This window comes from Lathyrus oleraceus, chromosome 6, assembly GCF_024323335.1.
Source record: "Lathyrus oleraceus cultivar Zhongwan6 chromosome 6, CAAS_Psat_ZW6_1.0, whole genome shotgun sequence".
NCBI lineage: Eukaryota > Viridiplantae > Streptophyta > Magnoliopsida > Fabales > Fabaceae > Lathyrus > Lathyrus oleraceus.
The window spans coordinates 363924434-363942400 of NC_066584.1; the positions used below are offsets into that span (position 1 = coordinate 363924434).

The 17967-nt window shown below is 34.2% G+C and overlaps 3 protein-coding genes across 4 annotated transcripts; 1 reads left to right on the forward strand and 2 right to left on the reverse strand.

Annotated features, from left to right (window-relative positions):
• The first annotated feature begins 1175 nt into the window (after nt 1-1175).
• Nucleotides 1176-4261, forward strand: LOC127091195 (hydroxyisourate hydrolase). Its single transcript, XM_051029759.1, has 12 exons — nt 1176-1511; nt 1605-1660; nt 1750-1825; nt 1904-1975; nt 2063-2150; nt 2264-2522; nt 2632-2747; nt 2832-3052; nt 3256-3284; nt 3385-3472; nt 3642-3732; nt 3886-4261. The coding sequence occupies exons 1-12, from the start codon at nt 1301-1303 to the stop codon at nt 4130-4132; spliced, it is 1554 nt and encodes a 517-aa protein (XP_050885716.1). The 5' UTR covers nt 1176-1300; the 3' UTR covers nt 4133-4261.
• Nucleotides 4262-4301: 40 nt separating this feature from the next.
• On the reverse strand, nt 4302-5757 carry LOC127091196 (universal stress protein PHOS34). 2 transcript variants are annotated; one of them, XM_051029760.1, is made up of 4 exons: nt 5451-5757; nt 5245-5348; nt 5016-5137; nt 4302-4626 (listed from the first exon to the last, which is right to left on the reverse strand). In XM_051029760.1, the coding sequence occupies exons 1-4, from the start codon at nt 5641-5643 to the stop codon at nt 4539-4541; spliced, it is 507 nt and encodes a 168-aa protein (XP_050885717.1). In that variant the 5' UTR covers nt 5644-5757; the 3' UTR covers nt 4302-4538. The 2 variants fall into 2 exon arrangements, with proteins under 2 accessions (XP_050885717.1, XP_050885718.1); XM_051029761.1 differs by having other exon boundaries at nt 5245-5339; nt 5451-5748.
• Nucleotides 5758-15091: 9334 nt separating this feature from the next.
• On the reverse strand, nt 15092-15727 carry LOC127095655 (uncharacterized). The gene has a single exon (XM_051034313.1). It carries the CDS (start codon nt 15725-15727, stop codon nt 15092-15094), a length of 636 nt encoding a protein of 211 aa, XP_050890270.1.
• Nucleotides 15728-17967: the final 2240 nt, after the last annotated feature.

A 17967-nucleotide genomic window follows, 5' to 3' on the forward strand; every position in this document is an offset into this window, starting at 1 on the left:
TTCATCTGTCATATGCTTCCTCTATTTATAGGAAATCTACTGGAAATAAAAAATAATATTATACTATGGTTTAAGCGGAAAAAATCTATATCAAAATATTATTTGGGCGGGAAAAAAATAATTGTAACATTAAATATTTATACCAAATATTACAAAAAAAAACTATATAATTTCGAAATCTTAATTAATTATTAAAAAATATTTTGCTAATAATATATCACTATTTATTATTTATTTTAATTTTAGAACAATTTATTTTTAAAACAATTAATTAATTAATTATTATAAATATTAATTTTTAATTAGTATTATATATTTATTACAAATATTATATAAAAAGTAATATAACAAATTAATATTAAATAATTATGAAAAATATTATATATCAAAGTATAGTTAAAAAAACATTATAGTTAAAAAATATTAAGAAAGTAAACATTGTAATTATTGTTTTTAATTAATATTATATGAAATTATATTTTTTATTTAATTTTTAAAGTTTACTAAAATTAATATGTAATCATCTATTGATAAATTTATTTTTAATAAATTTATTGTAAGTATCATTAATTTTTCATTTTTATTAAAAATATTATGTAACAATTAATTTAATTTGTTACAAAAATTTTAAAGTTTTCTTTCTTAAAATTAATTTCAAAATATTATGTAATATTAAATATTTGTAACAAATATTACAAAAAAAGTTATATAATTTCGAAAAATTAATTAATTAATTATTATAAATAACAATTTTAATTAGTATTATATATTTATTACAAATATTATGTAGAAAGTAATATAACTAATTAATATTAAATAATTATGAAAAATATTATATATCAAAGTATTTATTTTCTTTTAAAAAAAATATTTTATTTTTTATTAAATATAATATTTTAATTAATTTTTAATATTGAATAATTATTTTAATTATTTTAAATTAAATCTGAAATTACAAAAAAAATAAATAATAAAGTAATACACACTCCATCCCAGATGGCGCACCCCATCTTGGATGGAGTATCCTGAAAATATTAAAATATTCACAAAATGACAAAACTGGTGGCAGATTAGGAAATTTATCTAATTTCAGATAGTGGCATTTTGAGAAAATTTTTTGAGCGGCATGCATGTCAAACTCTCAATCAATCGTTAAGTTTCTATCTATCTCTTTCTTATCCTACGGACATCGATTTTGTGATCATTAATTCGGTATTCACTTTTACTTACACATTCAAATGCTGTGCCGGCCAGAGTATTCATTTGATGATTGAATACTCAGAAACACATATCATAGAACATGGAACCACAAATATATTTGACCCTTGTTTTCCTTTTGGTTCTAAACTTGTCTGTCTGGGTGTTTTCTACTACTCATCATAATGATTACAGCAGAAGTGATTTTCCAGTTCATTTTGTTTTTGGTTCAGGCACATCTGCTTATCAGGTGGAAGGAGCTGCTAATGAAGACGGAAGAACTCCTAGCATTTGGGATTCCTTTGCTCACGCTGGTTCGGTTATTAATTCAATCCTTCTTTTTGTTCATGTTCATCTCATCATTCATCTGATCAATTTTAGAATATTATTTGTTATTGCAATTTAAGGGTTTGGGCATGGTGGAAATGGAGATGTTGCCTGCGACACATACCACAAATACAAGGTGAACAAACAATACACAACTTCTATCTTTCTGATTCCTTTGTTAATTTCAAGTATTAGTTGGTTAAGACAATCCAAACAATAATGCAGGAAGATGTGCAGCTCATGGTTGAAACAGGCCTTGATGCCTTTAGATTTTCCATTTCTTGGTCCAGATTGATACCAAGTACTTCTACTCAACCTCAACTTTAGTACATATTGATGTTTCTTATACACTTTTTCAAATGCTTTTATTTCTCCTCAGATGGTACAGGACCCGTCAATCCGAAGGGACTGCAGTACTACAACAATCTCATCAACCAACTCATTAGCAATGGTTCGATACAAGTTTCTTAATTTCTTGCATCATAAAACATGCCTCAGTTAAGATTTCATTATGCAAGCAAGTCTTTCCCTTATGCAGGTATCCAACCACATGTCACACTACACAACTATGATCTTCCACAAGCACTTGAAGATGACTATGAAGGATGGCTTAGTCGTGATGTCATGTATGTTCCATGCTTATTCTAAAAAATGTATTTATTGTACTTAGGTTGAAATGTTCTTCTTAATTGCAACTTTTTTGACAGAACTGGGAATTATGTCTTGAATATCGATGCAGAAAAGACTTCACGAACTATGCAGACGTGTGCTTTAGAGAGTTCGGAGATAGAGTCAAATATTGGACAACTGTGAACGAGCCAAATGTCTTTGCCATAGGTAGTTATGATCAGGGACTTAGCCCACCTAAACGATGTTCTCCTCCATTTTGTATTATAACAAGCTCTAAGGGAAACTCAACATTCGAACCGTACCTGGCTGCGCATCATATTTTGTTAGCTCATTCTTCAGTTGTGAGATTGTATAGAAGAAAGTACAAGGTATATCACCTAATCTTTTTCTTTTTTTTTATATCTTGTACTAACAGACCTACAGAAGCTTTTTTGGCAAGTAATGTTCATGATTCCATAGAGACTAATTACATTGCAGAAGCAACAACATGGATTTGTTGGTATCTCTCTCTATACATTTGGGATAGTTCCGCAGACAAATACAGAGAAAGACAGGGCAGCATGTGAACGTATCCGTACTTTTTATTATGGTTGGTGAGTTACTAACACTAAAACTGGTTGTAATATTTTCTCTTCTAACCTTAAACATTTAAGTCTTATAAGCCTACTTTATCACAGGATTATGGAACCCTTGTTGCACGGAGACTATCCCAATTCCATGAAGGAAAATGCAGGCACAAGAATACCGGCATTCACAACTCGTGAATCTGAACAAGTTAAGGGCTCCTACGACTTTATTGGCATAATTCACTACAGCAAATTTAATGTATCAGATGATTCTGATGCCCTGAACACAACACTAAGAGATTTCAGTGCAGACTCGGGGGCAAAACTACTCGGTATGTGTTGTACTTATGTTTAAGCGCAGTGGATTTTAAAGATTAAAGTCATATAAGCTTGCTGTACTAATTGTATTCACTCCATCTTTTTGTTATGACTCTTGATGTTTTCAACTTGTTGAACTCTAACATCATTTGGTATCACTTGTTGAATTATTGGTGGAGCAAAATGAATCATCCCCTTGTTTTCCATGGTTTTGCAGCTGTACAGGATATACTTGCAGATGAAGAGGTAAGGGTTGAAAAACTAATTACAATTATCATCTTAATTAATAACTGGTTCAATCACTAGATTAATTTGCTATACAACTATCTTGCTTGACTTGACTCAGTACCCTGTGGCACCATGGGCTTTACAAGAAGTGCTGGAAACATTCAAGACACTTTATGGCAATCCACCTATATTCATTCATGAAAATGGTATGTTTACCCCTCATTCAAGATTACATTGATTGCAATGAGTCTCTTTTAGGAAATCGTCTTTGGATCTGGATTGAATTGACAGCCAAATTACTCTATCACTCACTATGTTGTTGCATAGGATGATGTTCAAGTGTTTTCCATTCATAAATAATGGTTGTCTTTTTAGGCCAACGGACAGCAAGCAATGCATCACTCGACGATGTATCAAGGGTGGAATACTTGCAAGCATACATTGGTAGCGTGCTCGATTCCTTGAGGTATGTGATTGCAACTCCATTTTATTCTCTTTTGAAAAATAACATCTCAAAAATATCCTTGAAACAAGTTACATATGCGGTAAATGAAAACCATGTTCATAACAGAAATAAACACTATACATTGTTTGATCATTGTGTCTTTTTTTCCTTCAGAAATGGATCAAATGTAAAGGGGTATTTTGTGTGGTCTTTCATGGATGCATACGAGTTGGTGGATGGATATAAATCGGGCTTTGGACTATACTATGTTGATAGGAATGATCCAGAGTTAAGAAGATACCCAAAGCTCTCCGCAGAATGGTATAAGCAATTTTTGAATGGCTCAAGAACCTCTCTAGTTGGTGCTATTGAACTCGAGGAAGATTCATCACTTGCTTCTCTTGGACATTCATTTCAGTAGTAGTTTCTATAATTTATGTTCATTACCTGTCTTCCGATATATGGAAAGAACTCTCAAAACAGGACTTATTTGAATAAAGTGAAGAATAATTCTAAATAGAATAAAGATTGATCAACAAAATTGAGATAATGTGAATTCTTTGAATTTCTTTCTGTTACTATAAGTTAAATTTCAGAAAAAGAAAAACACTTTTTATAGACACATTAACCTGAGTTTTTCATATAGAAAATAAAGTAAGGGCCACAGTAGGAGCAACAACAATCCAACAGTTACATACTTTCTATCACAAACTACAAAGCCAATATGCCAATAGGACAAACTAAGTGACAAACTTTATGAGAATATTGCTATTTTACTTTTGCAGAAAGGATTACATATTTATTATTGAAGGATATGGCAGTATAGATCAGTGCTTGGTTTTTGGCTTCTTTACAATCATCACGGTGCAATGAGCATGATGAGCACAATAGTCACTCACACTACCTAAAACCGCCCTGCATATAAAAAGTACAAGAGATTATGAACCGAGTGTTTGCTTCAAGCAACAATGAAAGCACATGTTCTCTATAATAAATAAAACGAAAAAATCAGATAATGTGTGATCATTGCTTAAAATAGAAATGATGATCCTACGAAGAGTTATCTAAATGGATTGAAGTGTGGGAAATTGCAGTTTATTTATGCTTTTGGCAACTTAATTTTGTGTTTGTGGTGATAGTATGATGATATTGGCTTAATTGGAAACGTTAGAACTAAATTCAGCATATTCATGGTATAGCCCATTTAGAAGTTTCAGAAAAGGATGCATTATAAATAATTCACATTCACAGTGACATATCACTGCAAACCAAGGATGACAACAATGACCAAAATGAAACCTTACCTTTTTATAGCCCCATAACCGTGACTACCCACAACCAATATTGAAGCATGGTGTTTCTCCACTGTATCACAGAGAACATTTCTAGCATCACCTTCCACCACCTCCACTATTACATCATTTACCTAAGAAAATTTAATCATGAATTCAAGTATGAATCTTGCTCAGCCTATTATTTTAAATAGTAGTTGATAGAAAATCTTTCTAAAACCATAAACAAAAACAGAAATACCGATTTCTTAATGCAAAGCTGTTTAGCACTATCAGCAACTCTAGCAGCAACCCTTTTCAAATCAGAATCGACCATCGGCAAAACCTCAGCAGCTCCTGCATACACTTCATTCAATTACCAAAATCATTTATTCAACTGCGAAAACATAGATAAAAATAATAATAATAATGGACGAAATTGAAAAGGAATTAGGGTTAAATATATACCAGGGCCAGCGAGACCAACAGAAGAAGTAGCGGAAGGTCTAGCGTGAAGAAGAACAAGCTTGAAAAGGGAATTGTTGTCGTTGAAGAAATGATCGAGAGTCCATTTGAGAGCGTAAGCACTGTGTTCACTCTCGTCGATTGCAACTACCATCACTGGTTGTTGTGGTTTCTCTGATTGATCTGAACTCGCCATTCTGAGAAGACAAACCGAATTTTGATACCGAATTAGTTACCCTTTCTCTCTTCTATATATCTCTTTTTCTTCACTTGCTCCAGACGCAACAAAACGTTGCCTTATATATATATATATATATATATATATATATATATATATTATATATATATATATATATATATATATATATATATATATATTATATATATATAAAATACTATATTTATATTATGGGTTTAATGGTGATCCGATTTCAAGGAATAAATCATGTAATTGTTTGACAATGTAAAAACTGTTTTATTTTATATTATATTAATATTAGTAGTATTTTAGAAAATGAAAACAAGGGGCTGATTCTGCTGAATTGAAATTGAAGTAATCATTGTTTTGTTTTTTAACTGAGCCAATCGCATTCAATATCATTGAATACGAAACTTTTTTTTGATACCATGAATACGAAACATTTATCTCCAGCGTGGATTTTTTTTTTTTGGTTAAAAGGATTTTTTAAAAATTTATTTATATTAAAGGCATTTCTTTTATACTTTATAACTAACCGGAGACCCGGTTCATGAATATCTAAAATCATTAGTTTGTAATTACTGCAACTAATTAAATATCCGTACAAGATTAAATTATTTTATACAGCATAATTTTATTTAAATATATATTAAGAATAATATTTATTATTTCTTCAATTCTAAAATAATTATCATAATTTACCTATTAAAAAATATAATAAAGAATAATATTTTTATCAAACTATCTTTGTTTATTATTGATGTATTTGAATTATCATAAATATATAATAATAGAATAATAAAATGAGAGTATTAATGAGAGAGGATAAAAAGAAGATAAATATTAGAATTGCATTGAAAAATAAAATGTGACGTTTATTTTAGAAGAAATGATTTTTTAAAATGCGGCAATTATTTTGTGATAGAGAGTATGTTTTTTTGTTTGAATTTTTATTTTATATTTCATGTAATATTTCATTCACAATTCCAACATTAATTAGTAAGATAATCTTGCGTCTGCACGGTTAAATTTATTTAATACAGCGTAAAATATATTTAAATACATGTGTAAATTTGAAATGGAAAAAAGAAATTTGAAGAATAAAAAGAAAATTTATATTTAAAAATAAATAATTTATTTCTTAATTAAAAACAATTGTTAATTAAAATAAAATAAATATTAATTTGATAGTGATACGTGAGATTGAAAGTTAATGGTGTGCACCAATGATATTCAATTTAATATAATATAAAAAAATTAGATACATATCAATTTAAAAGTAATTATTTCTCGAGTAATTGTTTCTCAAATAAAAGTAATTATTTTTCATATAAAAGTAATTATTGATTAAAATAAAATAGATATTGTCTTGACAATATAAAATATATTTAGATATAGATATTAATTTTAAATTAGTTATTTGACTATAAAATGAACAAATAATCATATAAATTATGGAGAAAGAAAATTGTTTTAAAATTTCAACAATTTTATGTATTCTTCTTCATTAAATTAAAAATAGGTTCAAATTTTATTATTTATATTAAAAAAATAAAATAGAAAAAAATGGAAAAAGAAAAAATTAAAATAAAAGTGTGAGAAAAAGAAAGGGGAAAGAAATTTAAAATTTGAATTAAGAAAAGGAAAAAAATGAAAAAATTCAATGTAAAAAATGAAAATGAAATAAGGTGGCAAAATGAAATAGTTTAATTTTTTTTTAACATTTATTAATTAGAAATATGTCATATGTCATTTGACTAGTATAATTTTTTAAAAGAAAATTAGTAAAAACTAGTGTCTTGCGCAGATATAAAAAAATATATCTATATATCTATCTATCTTGGCAAGTATTTTTACCATATAAGATATGAAAAAATATATCTATATATCTATCTATCTTGGCAAGTATTTTTGCCTAATATGGATACCCAACAAATGATAAAACATGTGCAGGCTTTGAAAAGGAGCCGTTGAGAGAAGCAATCAACTATGAGATGCAACTATCAAAGCTTCAAATTTACCTTCGCAACTTGTAGCACATATTTAACGAGAATCTTATATTTTTGTACACAATGACGCACATCATGTGATTCTTCTATATAAGACTTGTTTGTTAAACCTACAACCTGATGATAGAACGATTCACCAAACTTATTACAAGACACTCTGTAAATAAGAGACATGAGCTTTTCAATTGTAAATGGGGATTACAATTTGCAGGATAAACAACTAAAATGAAGCACTCTACATATCCATCTTGCTAGCAAATCAATATTTCCAATGAAAGTTGTGGAATTTGGCATTGACACATAAGTCACGATTGAATCATCTAATAATTAAATAGGTGATTACAAGGGATTTTTTAGTTTTAAAAAAATGCATCCATATTTTTTTAAGGAAAAATCAATGCCATCAAAATAGAAAACAAATTCCAGGCAATAAATTATATTTGAACAGTGATTTCAGAAAACAGTTAAACATTCATAGTATTTACAAAAATTTATGAAGCATGAATCTCAATAATACAGAAGAAAAAAAACATTACACATGCAAAAGTACCTGAAATGGGGCTAGGATCGACTCAATAGGTACTCATTCGTGATTGATGAGAATTAGTTTGGCTAAGATCGACTCAATAGGTACTAATGCAATACTAAAGGTATTACAACAACACAAATCACTCTCATGGACATAAGCCTCCCTCCTATGCAAACTAGTTCCAATAACACCATTGAATAAATGTCTAATTCCCCTATTCGTCTTAATCCTCTTTCATCCATGACAGTCATATTAAGGTTCTTTATCTCTCATACAATACGGTAGGCAGTTTGTTAGTGATTATGGTCAAAACCTTTTTTTTTGTTTTAACAATTTTTTTTCTTTTACAAATGTGTGTTTTTTCTTTCTTTTTAAAGGATTCAACCACATTTCTTTGGGTTAAATCACCGAGTGAGAGTCACTTAACTTAGTAAAATGCGGTTTTTTCTTTTTATTCATTTTTTTCTTCTACACAAAAGATCATTCACTTATTATTCGTCGACTGTCCTACTCAATGACTATAGGTGGTGCTTGACTGGATAGAGAAACTACTTTGAGGATATTTTCAACAAATAGAAACTTAAGACTAAAATTCAATGAGGACTTAAACTAACGTGCATAATTGGGAGCTACGAGGTGTTAGGGAAATACCAATAATTTCGAATTTTCCCAAGTCTCATCGTCCTAGCCTCTCCTCTCCTCACAACCTATACACTTTCGAATCAAACTGAGCTTCCTAAGTCTGTTCAAAACTTTGGTGTGGCTCAAGTAATCAGGAAATTCAATGAACAATAGAAAATCACGCGTAAATGACTCGACAACACATGCAATGACTCAGCTAAACAAAATTAAACTAGCAACAATTAAAATTCTAACATGAAATAAACTAGAAAGCGATAAATCTGCCTAAAAAACAGTAAAATGGTGACGGTAAAGTTCCTCCCCCACACTTAAATTAAACATTGACCCCAATGTTTTGATAAAAGGAGGAAAAAGGGATGATATAACTTGAAAGAAGTGTTACTGTGGGCCGCCACGACCGGCTCTTCTCTGATCTGGCTGGTCATTATGGTGACGACGTCTTCTGCTCCGGTGTCGGCCACTCTGGGATACTTGCATTTGTTGGAACTGCTATGATATTGAGTATTGTGACTCTCGCATATGGCGCATGTTCCCCAGTATGGCAGCTTCATTTGCTTGTACCAAGGCGAAGTCGCGCATCATATGATTGTAGGCTACTTGCTGATTCTGCATTTGCGTTGCCAAGTTTGCTTGAGTCTCACGCATCGCTCGCATATCAATGGTGGTCTGAGCCCCTTATGCTTGCATATCTCGCATGTACCCTATCACCTCTGTTTGTTGTTGGTACATGGCATAAATCAAGTTGTCTCATTCATCTTCAAAAGACCTTCGACTACACAATTTCTGAAGCAACTCTTCCTACTGGTTGCTTTCAGAGGAGGTACCTGCAAAAGTGTTAGTAAAATTTTGTGTGGTGTGTTTAGGTGAAACATACTCATGGGAGCCTCGCTCTCGCTGGTCATACTAATCGTCGGTGTCTCCACCGGGATTGACATTCTTAGAAATGTCCAAGTGTACAGGGCCAGCAGCAAGAGCGGCGTGCAAATCATATAACCAATTTTCCCTTATACGTACATGTTAGCTAGAAAATTTCATCCCAGGGCGTGCATGGTTTGGTCGACCACAGGAACGGTCGGAGGATCGGATCGACGAGGCAGAAAACCAGAGTACAAAGTTAACATGGAGGAAAGTCTGTCGAAGTCGAAGGCCAACACCCCATGATGGAAATTAATCGTGGGTGTTTGAAACATGGGAAGTTACCTGCAAACGTGGGGGAGGTTCTCCGATACGTGTCATCTCGTGAAAGGGTTGCAATCTCCCAACAGTTATTTTCTACTAGTATTTAAGCAAATTGTAATGATCATTTCAAAGGGGGACATTTTTAGCATTGCAGTAGGAGTATCCTTGAAGTACCAAAGTGTTTACGAGAAAAGAGTCATCTTCCTACAAAATATACTTTTGTTTCCATTTATATTTACAAGTCATTTAACGTACCCAATTGTCTTTGTTTATTTTTGTCCATTTACATCAAACTTTTTGTCCTTTACTGCATTATTTTACTGCATTTTGAACTTGCAAAACCTTAAGTTCACTACCCTTAAATATTCCAAACACTTTACAAACGAAATAGTCATATACTTAACACCAAGTCTAGGACTTTGTAGGCGGTCCTGCAGGTAAGCCTCGGATAGGAAGGCTAGAGATTATTGGTGAAAAACAAATTGGCACAATAAAAATATTGTGGGTTGCCTCCCACACAACGCTTTGTATAATGTCGTTAGCTCGACTAACCGATGTTAATTTAGCAGAATAAAATCCTAATCTTGAAAGCAATGGAAATCCTAATCTAGAAAGACGGGAAAAGTTTCTTCCCCCAAACTTAAACAGAGCATTGACCTTAATGTTCAAGGGTAAAGAAGGAATGTAGTAAAATAAAGTAAATATCAGCCACCATAACGTTCCATCATATCAGCATAGTCTTTGAAATTACGACAGAGAGTGGTTAGATCAGTTATGAGGGTGGTAAGTTTCGTTCGGATGGTATGTATCTTTGTACGACGCTCGCCAAGAGGAGGTACACCAGCTGAGTAGGAGGAGGAAGACGTATCAGATGATGGAGTGGAGTGGTACACTGGTGCAGGTGGATCTGTGGGGGTGTGGGTGACTCATCCTGATTCTCTAAAGGGTAACGCCATTTTTCACGATTGTGCACACTAGTCTTCTCAGGGTTAGGAAGGGTGAATTGGTGAACCACTTCACGTGGGATTACTATCCTGTACTCATTTGATCCCTCACGCCTCACTAAACAGTAATTCAGGCAATGATATATATCTAGCAAATCATATCCACACCAAGTGATCAAGATGGCTATTTGGTTATGTAGGCCTAAAGCTATAGCTAAGTGGGTAACAATACCACCTACATAAATATTCTTTATCTCCTGATTTACTACTCTGTATAAATTGGCAAGCAAGAAAATGACAGAGTTTATAGGCCTAAACTGGAAGATTCTAAACATGAAGAATAATTTTTCTCTACTCACTGGGCCAATGTTCCTAACTTTCCCAAAAAAAGGCATGGGCTGCAACCATCTGGAAATACCTAATCGATGGGTTATGGATAAGGTTATGGTTCATTATGATGTGGTATGGTGGGTAGTCCTCAATGATCCCACCCCAGAAAAAATCTAGTTCAAACTACATATCATCATCAGTGGGTACCTTAGAATAGACATGAGGGCTATGTTGGAATGCTAGGAGTTAGGCTAACTCGATGTAGTTAAGGAGGTAGTTTCTTCCAAAGAGTCTAAATGAAACTATGCATATAGCTGGTCCTAATCCCAATTTAGGGCGATAGTCGAAAGAGCTAAGGAAATCCAGGGTTAGGGTTCTGTAAGTGGGATGCTTCGCAATCGAGAAGCCGTCCCAACTCACCTGACTGAACATGAATCACACACTATCTATGAGTCCTAAGGCTACAAGGGTAGGAAAATTAGGGTATCTGGTAGGTGAGGTGGTCCTCTCAGCAAGGACTTCGTAGCGCCTCCTCTGGGCACCGTTCTTGAAAACGACCCTCATATCATCTTCGCGTTGCATTATCTAATTAGTTAGTAGAAAAGTTAGTCTGTGAATGCACTATCTAATTAGTTAGTAGAAAAGTTAGTCTGTGAATGTGACCTGTAAGGAAATAAAAGTAAAGTTAGTACTAATAAATAAGTTAGTTTACCGCTTTATTATATCGGGGGGAGTAATACGAATCAAAAACCATGGGTTGCCTCCCACGCAACACTATGTTTAACGTCGGTAGCTCGACGCAGTTTCTATTGCCTCTAATCTTGAGAGGTGGCGGGAAACTCCTCTAATTTTGAACTAGTATAATAATTTGAATCCTCGGCACAATGGTAGTGCTTTAGTCGTTTCCCGTTTATAGTGAACTTCTTATTGGACTGATCTTTTATTTCGACAACACCGTTTTGGAAACTTTAGTCACCTTGAAGGGTCCTGACCATCTAGAGCAAAATTTTCCAGGAAAAAGTCTTAGTCGAGAGTTAAAAAGGATAATTAACTCCCCTTCGTTGAACTCCCTCCTTGTTATTCGCTTGTCGTGCCATTTCTTCGTCCTTTCTTTATAAATTTGGGCGTTTTCATATGCGTCCAACCTTAATTCCTCTAACTCGTGTATGTCTAGAATTCGTTTTCCACCAGCAGCCTCGTAATCCATATTTAGAGTCTTTATAGCCCAATATGCCTTGTGTTCTAGCTCTACTAGAAAATGGCAGGATTTACCATAAACTAGTTTAAACAATGTAATTTCAAAGGGTGTCTTGAAAGCGGTCTTATAGGCCCACAGAGCCTCTTGTAGCTTCGATGACCAACCTTTTTCTAGATGTAGCAACTGTCTTTTCTAAGATTTTCTTAATTTCCCTATTAGAAACTTCGACTTGGCCACTCATTTGTGGATGATATGGGGGTTGTTATGCGGTGTTTAACTCCATACTTAAGTAACAAATTTTCAAATATTCTAGATATGAAGTGAGACCCATCGTCACTAATGACGAGTCTCAGAATATCAAATATATGGAAGATATTGTTTTTAAACATTTTGACCACAACTCGTGCATCATTAGTAAGTGAGGTTATCACCTCAATCCACTTAGATACGTAATCTACTGCGACAAGTATGAATCTATTTCCAAATTATGATAGGAAAGAACCCATGAAATCGATACCCTATACGTCAAAGACTTCTACTTCTAAGATATTTTTAGAGGCATCTCGTCGCGTCGAGAGATGTTCCCAGTGTGTTGACACTGATCACATTTAGTGACTGCGATATGGACGTCCTCCCATAAGTGAGGCCAATAAAGGCATGCTTGAAGAATTTTTGCACAAGTCTTAGATGTGCTAGCATGCCCTCCATAGGGGGCAGCATGGTAGTGGGTTATGATGTCATCAATCTCTTCTTCAGAGACACAACAATGAAAAATACCATGAATTCCCTTTTGAATAGGAGTGGTTCGTCCCAATAATATTGTTTAAGGTCATAGAGAAACTTATTTTTCTATTGATATGTTAATTCTTGGGGTAATACTTTGGCTGCTAGGTAGTTGACGAAGTCAACATACCATGGGGTTGTGGATTGCTGTAATATGGCTTCCACATCTTCTATATTTTCATCACATGTCATCCCTTTCAGAGGAATCATCTAGTTGAGAACAACTGGGTGTGTCATTTCTTAAATGTGCTACAAGTCTTTCATAAGGGAAATTATCTTTAATTGGTACTTTTTCGGTCTTGACATTTTCCAATCTAGAAAGGTGATTTGCCATCACATTCTTTATTCCCTTTTTGTATTTTATTTCTAAGTCGAACTCTTGTAGCAGTAGGATGCACCTAAGGAGCCTTAGTTTAGTGTCTTTCTTACTCAGTAGATACCTAATAGCTGTATGGTCTGTGTAAATGACGATTTTAGCTCACACTAAGTAGGAATGAAATTTATCAATCGCGAAGACCACAACTATGACCTCTTTCTCAATTGTGACGTAGTTCATTTGAGTTGTGTCCAAGGTCCTACTTGGATAATATATGACATGGAGTTTCTTCTCTTTCCACTGCCCCAAGACAACGCCTATGGCGTAAGTGCTTGTGTCGCACATGAGATCAAATGGTTGACTCCAATTAGGAGGTTACATTATGGGTGCGGAAATCAAGGCTTGTTTAAGCAGTTGAAATGCTTCTAAACATTTTTCATCAAAAATAAACTCAACATCTTTCATTAAAAGACCGGTCAGGGGTTTAGTTATCCTAGAGAAATCTTTAATGAAACATCAGTAAAAACCGACATGTCCTAAGAAACTTCGGATTTCTCTAACAGTTTTGGTTGGTTGGAGTTTTTCAATTACCTTAATTTTAGCTTTATCCACTTCTACCCCCTTGTCAGAAACTATGTGTCCAAGAACTACTCCTTCTCTAACCATAAAATGACACGCATTCCAATTAAGCAATAGGTTAACCTTTACACGTCTCTCTAAGACCAATTCTAAATTTACAAGACAACCCTCGAAGCTCTGCCCGTATACTGAGAAATCGTCCATAAAGACTTCCATGATATTGTCCAAAAAATATGCAAATATTTCCATCATGCATCTTTGAAAAGTCGTGGAAGTGTTGCACAATCCAAACGACATTCGCTGGTAAGCGAACATGCCATATGGACAGGTGAAAGTAATTTTCTCTTGGCTGTCAGGGTGGATTGAGATTTGAAAGAATCCATAGTAGCCATCTAAGTAGCATAAGTGAGAGTTCCTAGCTAGGCGCTCTAACATTTGGTCAATGAAGAGTAAATCGAAATGATCTTTATGGGTGGCTTTGTTCAATTTTCGGTAATCTATGCACATTTTCCACCCTGTTTCTACAAGTTTTGTTACAACTTTGCCTTTCTCATTTTTAACTACCATGACTCATCCCTTCTTAGGTACTACATGAATTGGACTGACCCATTTATTGTTAGATATCGGGTATATGATTATTGCTTCTAGTAATTTCAGCACTTCCTTCCTGACTACATCACTCGTGATAGGGTTAATCCTCCTCTGATGCTCCCTAGAGGTTTTTGAGTCCTCTTCTAACATTATTCGGTGCATACAAACAGAGGAACTAATTCCTTTCAAATCAGAGATGTTATACCCTAGAGTTGTTGGATATTTCCTTAAGACTTCTAACAATCGCTCAGTCTCTTCTGGACCTAAGTCTACGTTGACTATCACTGGGAGATCAAGTTCCTTATCTAGAAACTCATATCTTAGGCTTTTAGGCAACATTTTAAGCTATATAGTTGGTTGCTTTGGGTCGGGCATATGATCGGGGATAAGTGAGAGACATTCTCTCAAACTGTCATCCTCATATGGTTCACTCCATTCATTATCTTCGAATATAAGTGATGTTGGGATTTTTAGGACTTTAGTAACTTGAGGTGTCTCCATCTCCAATTCTTTCACGCATTCATCGATGATGTCTATGACACAACAAGTATCGTCTATGGTAGGCCCTTTCATGAATTTGGATATGATAAACTCAATATTCTTCTCACCTACTTCGAAGGTTAGCTTTCCTCTCTTTACATCTATTATTGCTCCTGCAGTGGCTAAAAATGGTCTTCCTAATAGAATCGGAATGCTTGAGTCCTTTTTCATATTCATTACTACAAAATTTGTAGGAACGTATAGTTGCCCAATTCTTACCGGGACATTTTCCAGGATACCTACAGGATATTTAATTGAGCGATTGACCAATTGAAGGCACATTTTTGTTGGCTTTAGGTTTCCTAGGTTTAGTCTTTCGCCAATTGAGAGGGGCATTAAGCTCACACTAGCTCCTAGATCACACAATTCTTTATCAATAACAAATTTGCCTATAACATATGGAATGGAGAAACTCCCTGGATCTTTCAGTTTTGGAGGCATTTTGTTTTATATGATTGCACTACACTCTTCAGTCAGTGCTACAGTATTATAATCATCAAGCTTCCTACTTTTTTGATAGGACCTCTTTAAGAAATTTGGCATATGAGGGCATTTGAGTAATTGCTTTAGAGAAAGGTATTGTTATGTGGAGTTGCTTTATAAGTTCTAAAAACTTTTTGAACTAACCCTCTGTTTTAGATTTAGCTAGTCTTTGAGGGTATGAAATAGGTGGCTTATATGGAGGTGGAGGGACATAAGGTTTCTATTTTTCTTGGTTGCCCTTATCCTTAGGGTCTGGTTTAATTATTTTGTCTAGTTCTCCTTCGGGGTTACTATCTATAATTTTCTATAGCTCTTTATTTGTCTCCTCGGTTCTCTTACTAATCGTCTGATTGCTCATTATAGGATCAACTGGGTCGTCCAATTATGTCCTAGTTCGCAGTGATATAGCATTAGTATGCCCTTTCGAGTTCGGTTGGCCAGGAAAAATGCCAAATGGGGCAGTAGTAGCTGTTTGTTGTTGTGTTACTTGGGAGATTTATGTCTCTAGCATTTTGTAATGTGTGACTAAAGCGTCTACCTTATTTGCCAACTGTTTCACCAACTCAGTTTTTATGAATGTTTTGATTCATAAATTCCTTATTTTGTTGAGTCTGAGATGCGACGAAGTTTTCCATTATTATTTCAAGATTAGACTTTTTGGGCGCTTAAGGAGTAGTAGATGCAGCTTTTTAATAACCATGAGGGGTAACAGGTGTTGGGCTTGGAGCAAACAACACATTGTTGTTCTTATAAGAAAAGTTAGGGTGATTCCTCCGGCCAGGATTGTAGGTATTGGAGTACGGGTTTCCTTGGGCATAATTCAATTGTTCGGATGGAATTCTAGCCAATAATTAACATTCGGAACTGTTGTGCCTAGGGGCTCCACATAACTCACAATTAGGTGTCACAGCAGCCACGGTAGTCGTTGGAGTTACGGTCAAACTCTCGATCTTTTACGTAAGGGTGTCTACCTTAGCATTGACATGGTCTATGCCATTCGCTTCATACATACCGCCCCTTGTTTGGAATTTTTCTACTGGAGTTCGCTCACCCCCCCAGTGGTAATGATTTTGCGCTATGTTTTCTATGAGTTGATAGGCGTCTTAGTATGGTTTGTCCATTAGAGAGCCGCCAGCTGCAACATCTAAGGTTAATTTAGTGTTATACAGGAGACCATTGTAGACGGTATGGATAATTAGCCATTGTTCAATTCCACGATATGAACAAAGTCTTATCATATCTTTGTACCTTTCCCATGCTTCGAAAAGTGACTCTCCATCTTTCTATTTGAATATGTTGATTTGGTGTCGCAACTCGAAAAATGAGAACACGACCTTGTAAAGCATAATCGCACATTTGCAGGGTGGATTGAACATAGTCATCATCGAACTTTATTTACTACCAAAGAGGGAAAAGGAAAATGTCAATAAAACCCCTAAAAGAAAGGATAATATATGGTCATCGCAATGAATATCAAGGTTCGGGAGTCAGTTACGCAAGGGGAAGGTATTAGCACCCCCCATATTCGTTGTACTCAACGAGAACCATTTAGTTAGTTTTGAATTGGATGTTAACTTATATTAGTTAGACTTCTCAAGTTATTAAGGGGAAAGAAGAATAAGACCAAAAAGAAAAGAGAAAATATTTTTGGATTTTTTATTAATGTGCGAAGAAAGGAACTAAACCTAATTTTTTTATTAATGGGCCTGACAAGATTTACAAATCCTGCTCCTACGTATCTCTGGGTGCAATAGAGAACTCAAGGCTTACGTAGTTCTGGGTAGAAGATGTTTGTTTGTTGGTCGATTTTAGCAAAATCTATCTTGTATTAATCGACTAGAAACATCATTTTACCCAAAACAGATGAGGAGCAGACGTATACATCACATCGAGTGGATTTACAAATCAACATTCGGAAAAACATCACTTATCTCAACTCAGCAGTTGTGGATGAAGCATTGATTTGCATCATCTTAAGACAAGATGTCTTTCGTTTTGAAAAGATATTTGAGATCGCACAGTGACGAGAAAAAAGAGTTTGATTGGTTAGATGTATTTTATAGGTGAATGACGAACGTTTGATGAGAACAAGACCTAAGTCACGAGATCAAACATTCAAGGTTCTACCGGAATTCTAGATTCCAATGGTCCTTTTTCATTCAAGGTTAATTGAGAAAATTGTTTGATGGACAATGAAT

Bases quoted from the DNA above. Each gene is read 5' to 3' on its own strand.
- LOC127095655 (XM_051034313.1), bottom strand. From the start codon at position 15,727: ATGCCTCCAAAACTGAAAGATCCAGGGAGTTTCTCCATTCCATATGTT.
- LOC127091196 (XM_051029760.1), bottom strand. From the start codon at position 5,643: ATGGCGAGTTCAGATCAATCAGAGAAACCACAACAACCAGTGATGGTA. The intron at 5,349-5,450 runs GTATATATTTAA...AATTGAATGAAG, and splicing joins TGTTGGTCTCGCTGGCCCTG to TGTATGCAGGAGCTGCTGAG. The intron at 5,138-5,244 runs GTATTTCTGTTT...AAATTTTCTTAG, and splicing joins AGCTTTGCATTAAGAAATCG to GTAAATGATGTAATAGTGGA.
- LOC127091195 (XM_051029759.1), top strand. From the start codon at position 1,301: ATGGAACCACAAATATATTTGACCCTTGTTTTCCTTTTGGTTCTAAAC. The intron at 1,976-2,062 runs GTTCGATACAAG...TCCCTTATGCAG, and splicing joins CAACCAACTCATTAGCAATG to GTATCCAACCACATGTCACA. The intron at 3,473-3,641 runs GTATGTTTACCC...TTGTCTTTTTAG, and splicing joins TATATTCATTCATGAAAATG to GCCAACGGACAGCAAGCAAT.